Source organism: Macaca nemestrina, chromosome 20 (assembly GCF_043159975.1).
Source record: "Macaca nemestrina isolate mMacNem1 chromosome 20, mMacNem.hap1, whole genome shotgun sequence".
Lineage (NCBI taxonomy): Eukaryota > Metazoa > Chordata > Mammalia > Primates > Cercopithecidae > Macaca > Macaca nemestrina.
This window is the reverse complement of record NC_092144.1, coordinates 51,953,645-51,966,626: the sequence shown is the minus strand read 5'-3', so window position 1 is coordinate 51,966,626 and position 12,982 is coordinate 51,953,645. Positions and strand designations below refer to the sequence as shown.

General features: G+C 45.4%; 1 protein-coding gene across 1 annotated transcript in view; it reads left to right on the top strand.

Moving 5' to 3' along the window:
* The window catches only part of LOC139360196 (pregnancy-specific beta-1-glycoprotein 5-like), a 57,269-nt gene extending 45,041 nt beyond the window's left edge, over nt 1-12,228 (top strand). Inside the window, 2 exon segments of the mRNA XM_071086196.1 lie at nt 11,890-11,956; nt 12,054-12,228. Coding sequence (XP_070942297.1) covers nt 11,890-11,956; nt 12,054-12,228 — 242 coding nt within the window.
* Nucleotides 12,229-12,982: the final 754 nt, after the last annotated feature.

Below are 12,982 nucleotides of genomic sequence, written 5' to 3'. Positions count from 1 at the left end.
CCTGTCTTGTGCCAGTTTTCAAAGGGAATTTTTCCAGTTTTTGCCCATTCAGTATGATATTGGCTGTGGGTTTGTCATAAATAGCTCCTATTATTTTGAGGTACGTTCCATCAATACCGAATTTATTGAGCGTTTTTAGCATGAAGGGCTGTTGAATTTTGTCAAAAGCCTTTTCTGCATCTATTGAGATAATCATGTGGTTCTTGTCTTTGGTTCTGTTTATATGCTGGATTATGTTTATTGATTTGCGAATGTTGAACCAGCCTTGCATCCCAGGGATGAAGCCCACTTGATTATGGTGGATAAGCTTTTTGATGTGTTGCTGAATCCGGTTTGCCAGTATTTTATTGAGGATTTTTGCATCGATGTTCATCAGGGATATTGGTCTAAAATTCTCTTTTTTTCTTGTGTCTCTGCCAGGCTTTGGTATCAGGATGATGTTGGCCTCATAAAATGAGTTAGGGAGGATTCCCTCTTTTTCTATTGATTGGAATAGCTTCAGAAGGAATGGTACCAACACCTCCTTGTATCTCTGGTAGAATTCAGCTGTGAATCCATCTGGTCCTGGACTTTTTTTGGTTGGTAGGCTATTAATTATTGCCTAAATTTCAGAGCCTGCTATTGGTCTATTCAGGGATTCAACTTCTTCCTGGTTTAGTCTTGGAAGAGTGTAAGTGTCCAGGAAATTATCCATTTCTTCTAGATTTTCCAGTTTATTTGCGTAGAGGTGTTGATAGTATTCTCTGATGGTAGTTTGTATTTCTGTGGGGTTGGTGGTGATATCCCCTTTATCATTTTTAATTGCGTCGATTTGATTCTTCTCTCTTTTCTTTATTAGTCTTGCTAGTGGTCTGTCAATTTTGTTGATCTTTTCAAAAAACCAACTCCTGGATTCATTGATTTTTTGGAGAGTTTTTTGTGTCTCTATCTCCTTCAGTTCTGCTCTGATCTTAGTTATTTCTAGCCTTCTGCTAGGTTTCGAATGTGTTTGCTCTTGCTTCTCTAGTTCTTTTAATTGTGATGTTAGAGTGTCAATTTTAGATCTTTCCTGCTTTCTCTTGTGGGCATTTAGTGCTATAAATTTCCCTCTACACACTGCTTTAAATGTGTCCCAGAGATTCTGGTATGTTGTATCTTTGTTCTCATTGGTTTCAAAGAACATCTTTATTTCTGCCTTCATTTCGTTATGTACCCAGTAGTCATTCAGGAGCAGGTTGTTCAGTTTCCATGTAGTTGAGCGGTTTTGATTGAGTTTCTTAGTCCTGAGTTCTAGTTTGATTGCACTGTGGTCTGAGAGACAGTTTGTTATAATTTCTGTTCTTTTGTATTTGCTGAGGAGTGCTTTACTTCCAATTCCGTGGTCGATTTTGGAGTAAGTACGATGTGGTGCTGAGAAGAATGTATATTCTGTTGATTTGGGGTGGAGAGTTCTATAGATGTCTATTAGGTCTGCTTGCTGCAGAGATGAGTTCAATTCCTGGATATCCTTGTTAACTTTCTGTCTCGTTGATCTGTCTAATGTTGACAGTGGAGTGTTGAAGTCTCCCATTATTATTGTATGGGAGTCTAAGTCTCTTTGTAAGTCTCTAAGGACTTGCTTTATGAATCTGGGTGCTCCTGTATTGGGTGCATATATATTTAGGATAGTTAGCTCTTCCTGTTGAATTGATCCCTTAACCATTATGTAATGGCCTTCTTTGTCTCTTTTGATCTTTGATGGTTTAAAGTCTGTTTTATCAGAGACTAGTATTGCAACCCCCGCTTTTTTTTGTTCTCCATTTGCTTGGTAAATCTTCCTCCATCCCTTTATTTTGAGCCTATGTATGTCTCTGCGTGTGAGATGGGTCTCCTGAATACAGCAGACTGATGGGTCTTGACTCTTTATCCAGTTTGCCTTTCTGTGTCTTTTAATTGGAGCATTTAGTCCATTTACATTTAAGGTTAAGATTGTTATGTGTGAACTTGATCCTGCCATTATGATATTAACTGGTTATTTTGCTCGTTAGTTGATGCAGTTTCTTCATAGCCTCGATGGTCTTTACATTTTGGCATGTTTTTGCAATGGCTGGTACCGGTTGTTCCTTTCCATGTTTAGTGCTTCCTTCAGGGTCTCTTGTAAGGCAGGTCTAGTGGTGACAAAATCTCTAAGCATTTGCTTATCTGTAAAGGATTTTATTTCTCCTTCACTTATGAAACTTAGTTTGGCTGGATATGAAATTCTGGGTTTAAAATTCTTTTCTTTAAGAATGTTGAATATTGGCCCCCACTCTCTTCTGGCTTGGAGAGTTTCTGCCGAGAGATCTGCTGTTAGTCTGATGGGCTTCCCTTTGTGGGTAACCCGACCTTTCTCTCTGGCTGCCCTTAAGATTTTTTCCTTCATTTCAACTTTGGTGAATCTGGCAATTATGTGTCTTGGAGTTGCTCTTCTCGAGGAGTATCTTTGTGGCATTCTCTGTATTTCCTGGATTTGAATGTTGGCCTGCCCTACTAGGTTGGGGAAGTTCTCCTGGATGATATCCTGAAGAGTGTTTTCCAACTTGGTTCCATTTACCCCCTCACTTTCAGGCACCCCAATCAGACGTAGATTTGGTCTTTTTACATAATCCCATACTTCTTGCAGGCTTTGTTCATTTCTTTTTCTTCTTTTTTCTTTTGGTTTCTCTTCTCGCTTCATTTCATTCATTTGATCCTCAATCGCAGATACTCTTTCTTCCAGTTGATCGAGTCGGTTACTGAAGCTTGTGCATTTGTCACCTATTTCTCGTGTCATGGTTTTCATCTCTTTCATTTCGTTTAGGACCTTCTCTGCATTAATTACTCTAGCCATCAATTCTTCCACTTTTTTTTCAAGATTTTTAGTTTCTTTGCGCTGGGTACGTAATTCCTCCTTTAGCTCTGAGAAATTTGATGGACTGAAGCCTTCTTCTCTCATCTCGTCAAAGTCATTCTCCGTCCAGCTTTGATCCGTTGCTGGCGATGAGCTGCGCTCCTTTGCCGAGGGAGATGCGCTCTTATTTTTTGAATTTCCAGCTTTTCTGCCCTGCTTTTTCCCCATCTTTGTGGTTTTATCTGCCTCTGGTCTTTGATGATGGTGATGTACTGATGGGGTTTTGGTGTAGGTGTCCTTCCTGTTTGATAGTTTTCCTTCTAACAGTCAGGACCCTCAGCTGTAGGTCTGTTGGAGATTGCTTGAGGTCCACTCCAGATCCTGTTTGCCTGGGTATCAGCAGCAGAAGCTGCAGAAGATAGAATATTTCTGAACAGTGAGTGTACCTGTCTGATTCTTGCTTTGGAAGCTTCCTCTCAGGGGTGTACTCCACCCTGTGAGGTGTGGGGTGTCAGACTGCCCCTAGTAGGGGATGTCTCCCAGTTAGGCTACTCAGGGGTCAGGGACCCACTTGAGCAGGGAGTCTGTCCCTTCTCAGATCTCAACCTCCGTGTTGGGAGATCCACTGCTCTCTTCAAAGCTGTCAGACAGAGTCATTTGCGTCTGCAGAGGTTTCGGCTGTGTTTGTTATTGCCCTGTCCCCAGAGGTGGAGTCTACAGAGACAGGCAGGTTTCCTTGAGCTGCTGTGAGCTCCACCCACTTCGAGCTTCCCAGCAGCTTTGTTTACCTACTTAAGCCTCAGCAATGGCGGGCGCCCCTCCCCCAGCCTCACTGCTGCCTTGCCGGTAGATCACAGACTGCTGTGCTAGCAATGAGGGAGGCTCCGTGGGTGTGGGACCCTCCCGGCCAGGTGTGGGATATGATCTCCTGGTGTGCCTGTTTGCTTAAAGCGCAGTATTGGGGTGGGAGTTACCCAATTTTCCAGGTGTTGTGTGTCTCAGTTCCCCTGGCTAGGAAAAGGGATTCCCTTCCCCCTTGCGCTTCCCAGGTGAGGCAATGCCTCGCCCTGCTTCAGCTCTCGCTGGTCGGGCTGCAGCAGCTGACCAGCACCGATCGTCCGGCACTCCCCAGTGAGATGAACCCAGTACCTCAGTTGAAAATGCAGAAATCACCGGTCTTCTGTGTCGCTCGCGCTGGGAGTTGGAGACTGGAGCTGTTCCTATTCGGCCATCTTGCTCCGCCCCCCCTCTAGTCTTTCTCTTAATCATTCTTTCCCTTTTAGAGGCAAAACTGCTTCGAATTGCTTTTTACTTAAAGGAATCCTGATGATACAAGGATCATAACCTAACAACGGATTGCATCGTCTGTGGCCCAAATACATGACTTTACTTATTAACTGGATATAGGGAGATAGTGTTTTTGTCCTGGTATGTGAGTAAAAATTCATTTCTAGAAAGCACAGTCCCAGGGTCATCGGTCCTGTTAACATTGTAGAGGAGTGTTTGGTGGGAAAAACAGACAACTGAACAGAACAGAGCAGAGCTATGCCATCTAGTTGCCTGTGAAAAATGGCTTGTTCTATTTCCTCAATCTCCCTTTTTGCTGCAGGGGTTAAATATCTGAGAGAATCTAAGGTTGTATTGCCCTTTAAGATAGAAAACAGGTTTTGCAACTGATAAGTCGTTATGCCCAAGACAGGGCAAAGTCAGTTTAAATCGCCCAGAAATTTCTGATAATCATTTGAGGTATGTAAGTTGCTAGTATTTAATTAAACGTTTTGAGGTCTTACTGACGGGGAAGTTAGTATGTACCCCAGATATTTCCAAGGAGAGGACATTTGTACTTCTTCAGGTGCTATGATTAAACCTCTTAACTGTTTTTTGTTTGTTTCTTTGTTTTTGTTTTTGAGACGGAGTCTTGCTCTCTCACCAGGCTGCAGTGCAGTGGTATGATCTTGGCTCATCGCAACCTCTGCCTCCCGGGTTCAAGTGATTCCCCTGCTTCAGCACCCCGAGTAGCTGAAACTAGAGGTGCATGCCACCATGCCCGGCTAATTTTTGTATTTTAGTAGAGGCAGGATTTCACCATGTTGACCAGGATGGTCTCCATCTCCTGACCTCGTGATCCGCCTCAGCCTCCTAAAGTGCTGGAATTTCAGGCGTGAGCCACCGTGCCTGGCCAACTGTGTATTTTTTATGACGGAGGCATAGAAACTTAAAAGTGCTGGTTCTCTTGGGTCTGCCAGTAATATATCATCCATAAAATAAATAATCTTGCAATTAGAAAATTATTTTCTACTGGGGAGCAAAGCCTGATCTACGTGTTACTAACACATGGTAGGACTATTCAGCATTCCCTGAGGAAGCACTTTCCAATGAAATCAGCAAGCTGATCTTTCATTATTAATAGCTGGTAATATAAACACAAATTTTTGTCTGTTCTGTTCTATGAGAGGAATAGTATAAAAACTGTCTTTTAAGTCAATCACAATTAGAGGCCAATCTTGAGGAATCGCCATGGGGGAAGGGGTCCCATAGGCTGTAGATTAACATTAATAGCACGGAAGTCATGCAAAAGTTTCCATTTGCCAGACTTTTGGGAATGACGAAATGGGTGAATTCCAAGGGCTGTTAGATGGTTCTATATGACCAGCTTTTAATTGTTCCCCAACTAATTCATGGGCTCTTTGTAATTTCTCCCCCTTCAGAGGTCACTGTTCTACCCAAATAAGATTTTGAGAGAGCCACATCAGGGGTAGTGGAGGAAAAACAGTGGCAATGACTATAATTTAAATATAACTTAAATTTTAACAGAGAATTATAATTTGGGGTGTTCCTTGTATACAAGGAACACATGAGATTTTACCATGGGCCCCCTGGGAGCAGCAGGGCAGCGAGGCAGGTCCTGGGCAGGGGTCCCACTGTGCTTGCATAGGCAGCGTTTTTTGTCTGCACCCATCCCTCCTCCCACCGCTGGGCGGAGGCTGCCTGCCTGGATGGACCTTGTCAGCTTGGGCACTGCTGGTTTTTCTCCCACTGAGCCTTTTCTTACGCCCGCCACCTGGTTGGCTGCACAGCTTCGGCTTCTAATGCCTTTTCTTATCTCTTTATAAACATACACCTGGTTGCCTTTTTGATTTTGCATCACTGGGCAGGCTAAAACCTCCCCTTCCAATGCCGCTTGCTTAAGACAGGGTCCCATAGCTGTAGTGTATGCCTTGTCTTTTTTCTTATTTATTGGAGGAGGGGGCTCAGGCAAAACCTCCCTTTCGTCTTTGTTATTTTGGCCAGGTAATAGTGGGCCTGAGGGACTCAGGGGTGGTAAAGTAGGTGATGGTTCTTTCTCCTTCCCCTTTTTAGGCTCTTCTGTGTATAATGGGACCAGAGTCACCCTCACTAAAGCCCATAGCATTAAAGATTATACTGGGACCCGTTGCTCTTGCGCATGAGGTGAGGGGATCGAGACCATCCTGGCTAACACGGTGAAACCCCATCTCTACTGAAAATACAAAAAAATTAGCTAGGTGTGGTGGCAGGTGCCGGTAGTCCCAGCAACTCAGGGAGCTGAGGGAAGAGATTGGTGTGAACCCAGGAAACGGAGCTTGCAGTGAGCCGAGATCGCGCCACTGCACTCCAGCCTGGGTGACAGAGCGAGATTCTGTCTCAAAAAAAAGAAAGAAAGAAAGAAAGAAAACAACAACAACAACAAAAAGATTTCTTCCCACTTGATCCCAAAGCTCTAAGTCTAGCTTACCTTCTTTCAGGAACCATGGGTTAAGTGATACAATTTGCATTAGGTCCCTTAATTGAGCCTGCAAAACCGAGGCTCCAGTGGCTTTAAGCAGCTGTTTGAATGCTTTTAGATACTGCTTCTGTTGTGCTGATAAGTGTTGTCCCGAGATAAAACCCTACCCTGAACAATTCCCTCGAACTTGGAGATCCCAAGCGGGCACCGATGACCTACTGACCTACTGACTTATCGACTTACTGGCTTACCAACCGCACAGTCTTCACCTTCATTTTCGAGGGTTCTGTCGTGATTATTTGCAGCTATACCTCAGACCTGGGCACCAACTTGCCAGGTCCTCACACGGGGCACCAACTGCATGGGTCCGACTGGCAGACACTGACCCAGCAATGGATGAACAAATACACTCAGACACAAATATCCAGTGAAAGAGCAGGCTAGGTGGCCGAGTCACTCCCCAATACCAAGAAGGGTCCAGTAAAGAGTTAACAGCAGCAGCCTTGATCAGCCAGTGAAGTTTGCATTTATTTAGTACAGATTAAGTGACAAAAATCTTGAGTAAACACAATTAGAAGGTAATTGACATTGCTGACTTCCAGGAGAGTAGTTCTCCCAGCAGAAGATTAAATGTTGGTTTTAGGACGGCCTGAGTAAACAAGCTATTTAGATAAACACCTCTACATTCCTGTATATCTATGCCCTAAGCTTTTAAGATAATTCAGCTGCCTTCAGCCAAACATTTTACTGAAGCCATGCAAATCCCCAGACTTCCAGGAAGGTTTGTGACTATTTCCTATAACTATCTTTACAATTTTTCTTCTAAAATATTTCCCACAACCTTGACTGAAGTGCCACAGCTGAGAAGACAGGGAAGGGCATTATATAAGCAAGAAAAAATTAGAACAAATTTGGCCATAAGAAAGTAAAATGGCCCCGGAGCAAGATGGCCAAATAGGAACAGCTCCAGCCTCCAGCTCCCAGCACAAGTGACACAAAAGACAGGTGATTTCTGCATTTTCAACTGAGGTACTGGGTTCATCTCACTGGGGAGTTTCAGGCAATCGGTGCTGGTCAGTTGGTGCAGCCCGACCAGTAAGGGCTGAAGAAGTTTGAGGCATCACCTCACCTGGGAAGTGCTAGGGAGAAGGGAATCCCTTTAGAAACTGAGACACACAACACCTGAAAAATCAGGTAACTCCCACCCTAATACTGTATTTTACCAAGGGTCTTAGCAAACGGCACACCAGGAGATTATATCCCATCTGGTGGGAGGGTCCCACGCCCATGGAGCCTCCCTCATTGCTAGCACAGAAGTCTGAGATCTAACTGCAAGTCAGCAGCGAGGCTGGGGGAGGAGCACCCGCCATTGCTGAAACTTAAGTAGGTAAACAAAGCCTCTGGGAAGCTTGAACTGCGTGGAGCCCACCGCAGCTCAAGGAGGCCTGCCTGTCTCTGTAGACTTCACCTCTGCAGACAGGGCATAGCTTAAAAAAAAGGCAGCAGAAACATCTGCAGATGTTAATGACCCTGTCTGACAGCTTTGAAGAGAGCAGTGGCTCTTCCAGCACAGAGGTTGAGATCTGAGAACGGACAAACTGCCTGCTCAAGTGGGTCCCTTGTTATGCCTAGACCGTTTATTCCCTGAAGAAGACCACCAGAGTCCAGAGTCAAAGCTAAGCAGCAAGGATCTTTATTACAGGTTCGAACCCGGAACTCTCCCTCACTCGTAGAACGAGACGGGCAGAAGAGCTCCCCCACCGAGTCCTGAACAGCGTTATATAGTCTAAGGAGAGTGGGCATAGAATCATTATACAGATTAGATGTATGATTGGCTGGAGTTTGAACAAAGCGATTTGGCAAACTATGATTGGTTCCCGCCATTTCTGATATTTCAGTTCAACCTTTGAGGTGGAAGAGCAGTTTTACACAAAGGCAGTTAATTATATTGCGTCAGGTTGCACAACCAGTTTATGGCTATCTTACTTAAACACACACCTAGTTTATGGCTATCTTACTTAAACACATCTTGTCACCTGGCCTCAGAAAGAAAAACAGGTACTTAAGGAACTTACGAAACCTCTGGTACGTGCAGAGATTAGAAAGCAGAACAAAGGGTTTAGCAATAGGGTGTATCGGGGGGAGGGGTACGCATTTTTGTGTCTTTGTGTCCTTTCATTTCCCCCTCTCATAAGTAACTGGACATCTAATCTTGGATTTTTGAAGTTTTACAATGCAACTTCACTTTCTGGGTGTAGGAGAGGCTGGTGATGGCTACGGAGGACCATGAGTTGAATTGTATCAAACCTCTCTCTGACAAATTGTAAAATTTTATTTATTACACAGGGGCCTATGGTGAACAGAAGTAATAAGGACATTAGGGGGCCTAAAAGGGCGGCCAGAATGGAAAACATTGAAGAGTTCTACCAATTGTTAGCAGCTGTAGCAAATTGCTGCCTTTTCATTTCTAAGCTTAGTTTATGCAGACATTGGACTCTCTCTTCAACTAACCCTGATTCATTAATATAGAAACAGCATTCCTCTTTGAGGAACATACAGGTTCCTCTTTTTTCTGTGGTGAGCAGATCTAGGGCTCTTCTATTCTGTAAAGTTACCTGGGCCAGGGAAGTGAGTTGTCTCTGGAGGGATGCAAGTGACTCGGCTGATGCTTCCATTGCCATGGAAAACTGTTGAAGTAACTTATCGTTTTCTATCATGGAGTGTTGTAACGCCCCTCCTGCTAGCCCCGCCGTGACAACAGAGGTGGTTAAGGATATTCCGGCAATTAGTGGTAGAAAAACTGCCCGTCTATGTCGCGTAGTTTCAGTTGGGGCAGTCCCTGCCTAGCCTATAAACTCTGCCGGGGTCAGCAGGGTCAGTCGGGGAACTAGTGTAACGGGGATACACAACTGTCTATCAGAGATGCTTTTGGACAGAGTTTTTAGCAGGGTCATATTACAACAGAAGAACACACCAGGGGGAGCACGTATGGGGCTATTAGGGTATGTAGCCGTCTGGTTGCAGAGGCTGCTACTAAATGCTGAATAACAGTAGGGGTATTTTTCCTTGTAAGGGTCACGATACAGGGCTACATCGGGTATTGCAACTGTTGATGAATTAGAGTCTGGCATATAGTTTGTAGGGGGGGAGGACAGGGGAACAGCGGTTAATGGTGGTCTTCTTAGGGTGGCACACATAAAGCAAGAGGACAGGTCGCCTAAGCCGGTGAGGTTGGTGACTGCTAGCCTTTCCTGTAGTAGGGTTAGCCAAGAGAAGGGCTGCAAGTCCTGTGATAGCTTAGTTTCTTGTCTGTGGATCTGTGTATGGATTAAGGGTTGAATCTGGACTAGACTTCGCCACAAATATAAGTGGCTACTGGGCCAGGTACTAGTTGATGAATAGTACATGCCTCCGTGTTGCGGGGTTGTCTACCAAGAGTCCTACGGGTCTCTAATTATCTAAGTATAGGTGACTGGAGACTCAGTTTGGTAAAAATACCACCTTTGTTGTTCTGTCCAGTATCGGACAGAGTGCATCGTACAGTAGCTGTATGGGCAACCTGCACTCTGGTGCCACCAATAATTTTTACAATTATATTCAGTCTGATCATACTTAAAACAGATCATGGGTATTGCTGGTTGGGCGATCTGGAACTTAGTGAAATTGAGGTAAACTATAGTATTACACCTGGAGGGGGGGTAGTCTGCGCTAGCTAGCAGTTTACCTGCCTGGGGGGTTTCCCTGGGGTGAGTTTTGTTCTCATAGAGCCAGAACCTCCAGACATAGGGATTAGATGGTGCAGCAGTGAGGAGAGTCAGATGCATAAGGCATAAAATCATAGGTAAGCTAGACATGGTTACGGCTATGGGGATGACGGCTCAGGGTTAGCTTTAAGGGATTGTTCTTAGCTTTGTCTACAGTCCATGTAACCGGTGCTCTAGACGGCACGAGAAGGTCGGATGCTGGGTCCACTGGTTTGACGTGTGTGTAGTGGATTCATGAAGCGATGCTTTCTACCTTGAGAGTGGTGGGAGTAGTCAGGAGTACTTGCAGTGGTCCTTTCCACCTGGGTTGAAGAGTTTCTTGCCGGTGGCGCTTGACTAGGACCTAGTCTCCTGGCTGGAACGGATGGGGCGTCGGCGGAGGTCCTGCTTCGTACAGTTCTCGTAGTCTGGGCTAAATTTCCTGGTGAATTTTCTGTAAGGCTTGTAAGGAGAACAAGAGCTCAGAGACATTTTCAGTCTCAGGTTTGAGTAAGTCATCTTTTAGACTGGGGACCAGGGGTGGGGGTCTGCCATACATGATTTCATATGGTGTGAGGCCTAGTCTGTAAGGGGTATTTCAGGCCTGGAACAGAGAGTAGGGGAGAAGTACTACCTAATTAGTGCCAGTCTCCATGGTCAATTTAGTTAAGGTCTCCTTTAGAGTCCGATTCATCCTTTCTACCTGTCCTGAGCTTTGGGGCCTATAAGCACAATGTAATTTCTAATTTGCCCTAAGAATGGAAGCCAAATCCTGACTTACCTTAGCAACGAAGGCTGGTCTGTCTGACCTTATTTGGACAGGAAAGCCATACCTGGAGAGGATTTCTTCCAAAATTTTCTTTGCTACAACCTGAGCAGTTTCTCTCTTAGTTGGGAACGCTTCTGTCCATCCTGAAAAAGTATCTACAAAGACAAGTAAGTACTGATACCTATATTTTCCAGGCTTTATCTCAGTAAAGTCTATTTCCTAATAGATGCCAGGCCTAGTTCCTCTACTCTTAATTCCTGCGGCGGTCTGGGTTTGGGGGCAAGTGTTGTTCAGTTGGCAGGCTTTGTAATTTGTTGTGACATCGCTGGCCAGTTCAGCTATGCGCCTGATTCTGAACTTGGCGTGCCTGATTAAGTCTATCATTCGCCGGGCACCCAGGTGGGTTGTCCGGTGGATATGTTCTAACACCTACCGTCCTAATTTTTCTGGTAGGATGGTCTGGTCATTTATATCAGTCCACCACCTATTTTGAACCTGTTTTAGGGGAAGCATGTCTATCCATTCGCGATCCTGTTTCGTATAGTTGGGAAAATATGGCAAATTTCACAGGCCAGGATCAGGGAGCTGGAGTGCGAGGAGCTGACTGGGAGATTTTGCTATGCTCCTTGCGGTTTGGTCAGCTAAGAAGTTGCCTCGAGGATTTGGCGTAGTTGGTTTCTGATGCCCACGGCAATGTACGATAGCCAATTTCTTTGGTTTCTACAAAGCAGCTAATAAAGCTAGGATCTCTTGCTTGTTTTTTATTTCTTTGCCTTCAGCTGTTAATAGTCCTCTCTCTCTGTAGATGGCCTCATGTATGTGCGCAGTAGCGAAAGCATAGCAGCTATCCGTGTTTTTTCTCTGCCCTTAGGGTGAGGGCCTGTGTGAGTGCTATCAGTTCGGCTCTTTGGGCCGATGTCCTTGGAGGCAAGGGTTCCGCCCAGATTACCTCAGTCTCTGATGTTACAGCCACTCCTGCATACCGCTGGCCTTGGTGGACGTAGCTGCTGCCATCAGTGAACCAGATGAGTTCTGTGTCTGGGAGCGGACGATCTTGCAGGTCCTCCTGCACCTCATGTATCTGAGCCAGTATCTCAGTGCATTCATGGGACGGGGCGTCCAAATCTGGATTTGGCAGCAGTGAAGCAGGGTTTAAAGAGGCTGGGGGCAGAAAAGTTATTCTGAGGGGGTTTAACAGCAGTCCTTGATAGTGGGTGAGCCGAGCGTTACTTATCCATCAGTCCGGCGGCTGCCGGAGGACGCCTTCAATGGCATGCGGAGTTATAATGCACAACTCTTGCCTTATGATAAGTTTATCAGCGTCCTGGACCATTAGGGCGGTCGCCGCGATTATCCAGAGGCAGGGTGGCCAGTCAGCAGCCACTGAATCTAATTTTGTGACAAATAGGCAACTGGCCTCTGCCAGGGGCCTAGGTACTGTGTTAACACGGCTTTTGCAACACCTTTACTTTCATCCACGTATAAGTGGAAGGGCTTGGAGATATCAGGGAGCCTTAGCGCGGGGGCTGATAACAAGGCAGTTTTGATTTGTTGAAAGGCCAGCTCAGCCTCTTCCGTCCAATTGAAGGGCTGCTGTTCCTTTGTTGCCTGCTATAGGGGCTTGGCTAACTCAGCAAATCCGGGTATCTATAACATACAGAACCTTGCCGACCCCAGGAATTCTCTTACTTGCCGTGTCGACTGGGGTCTAGGGATGCGTAGGACTGTTTCCTTTCGGGCTTTGGTTAGCCAGCGTTGCCCCTTTTTTAATAGGTACCCCAGATAAGTTACCTCCGACTTGCAGATCTGAGCCTTTGTTGCTGAGGCTCAGTAGCCTAGCTCCTCCAGAGTCTTCAAGAGGTCCTGAGTCCCTTGAACACAAGTTTCCGGGGACCTGG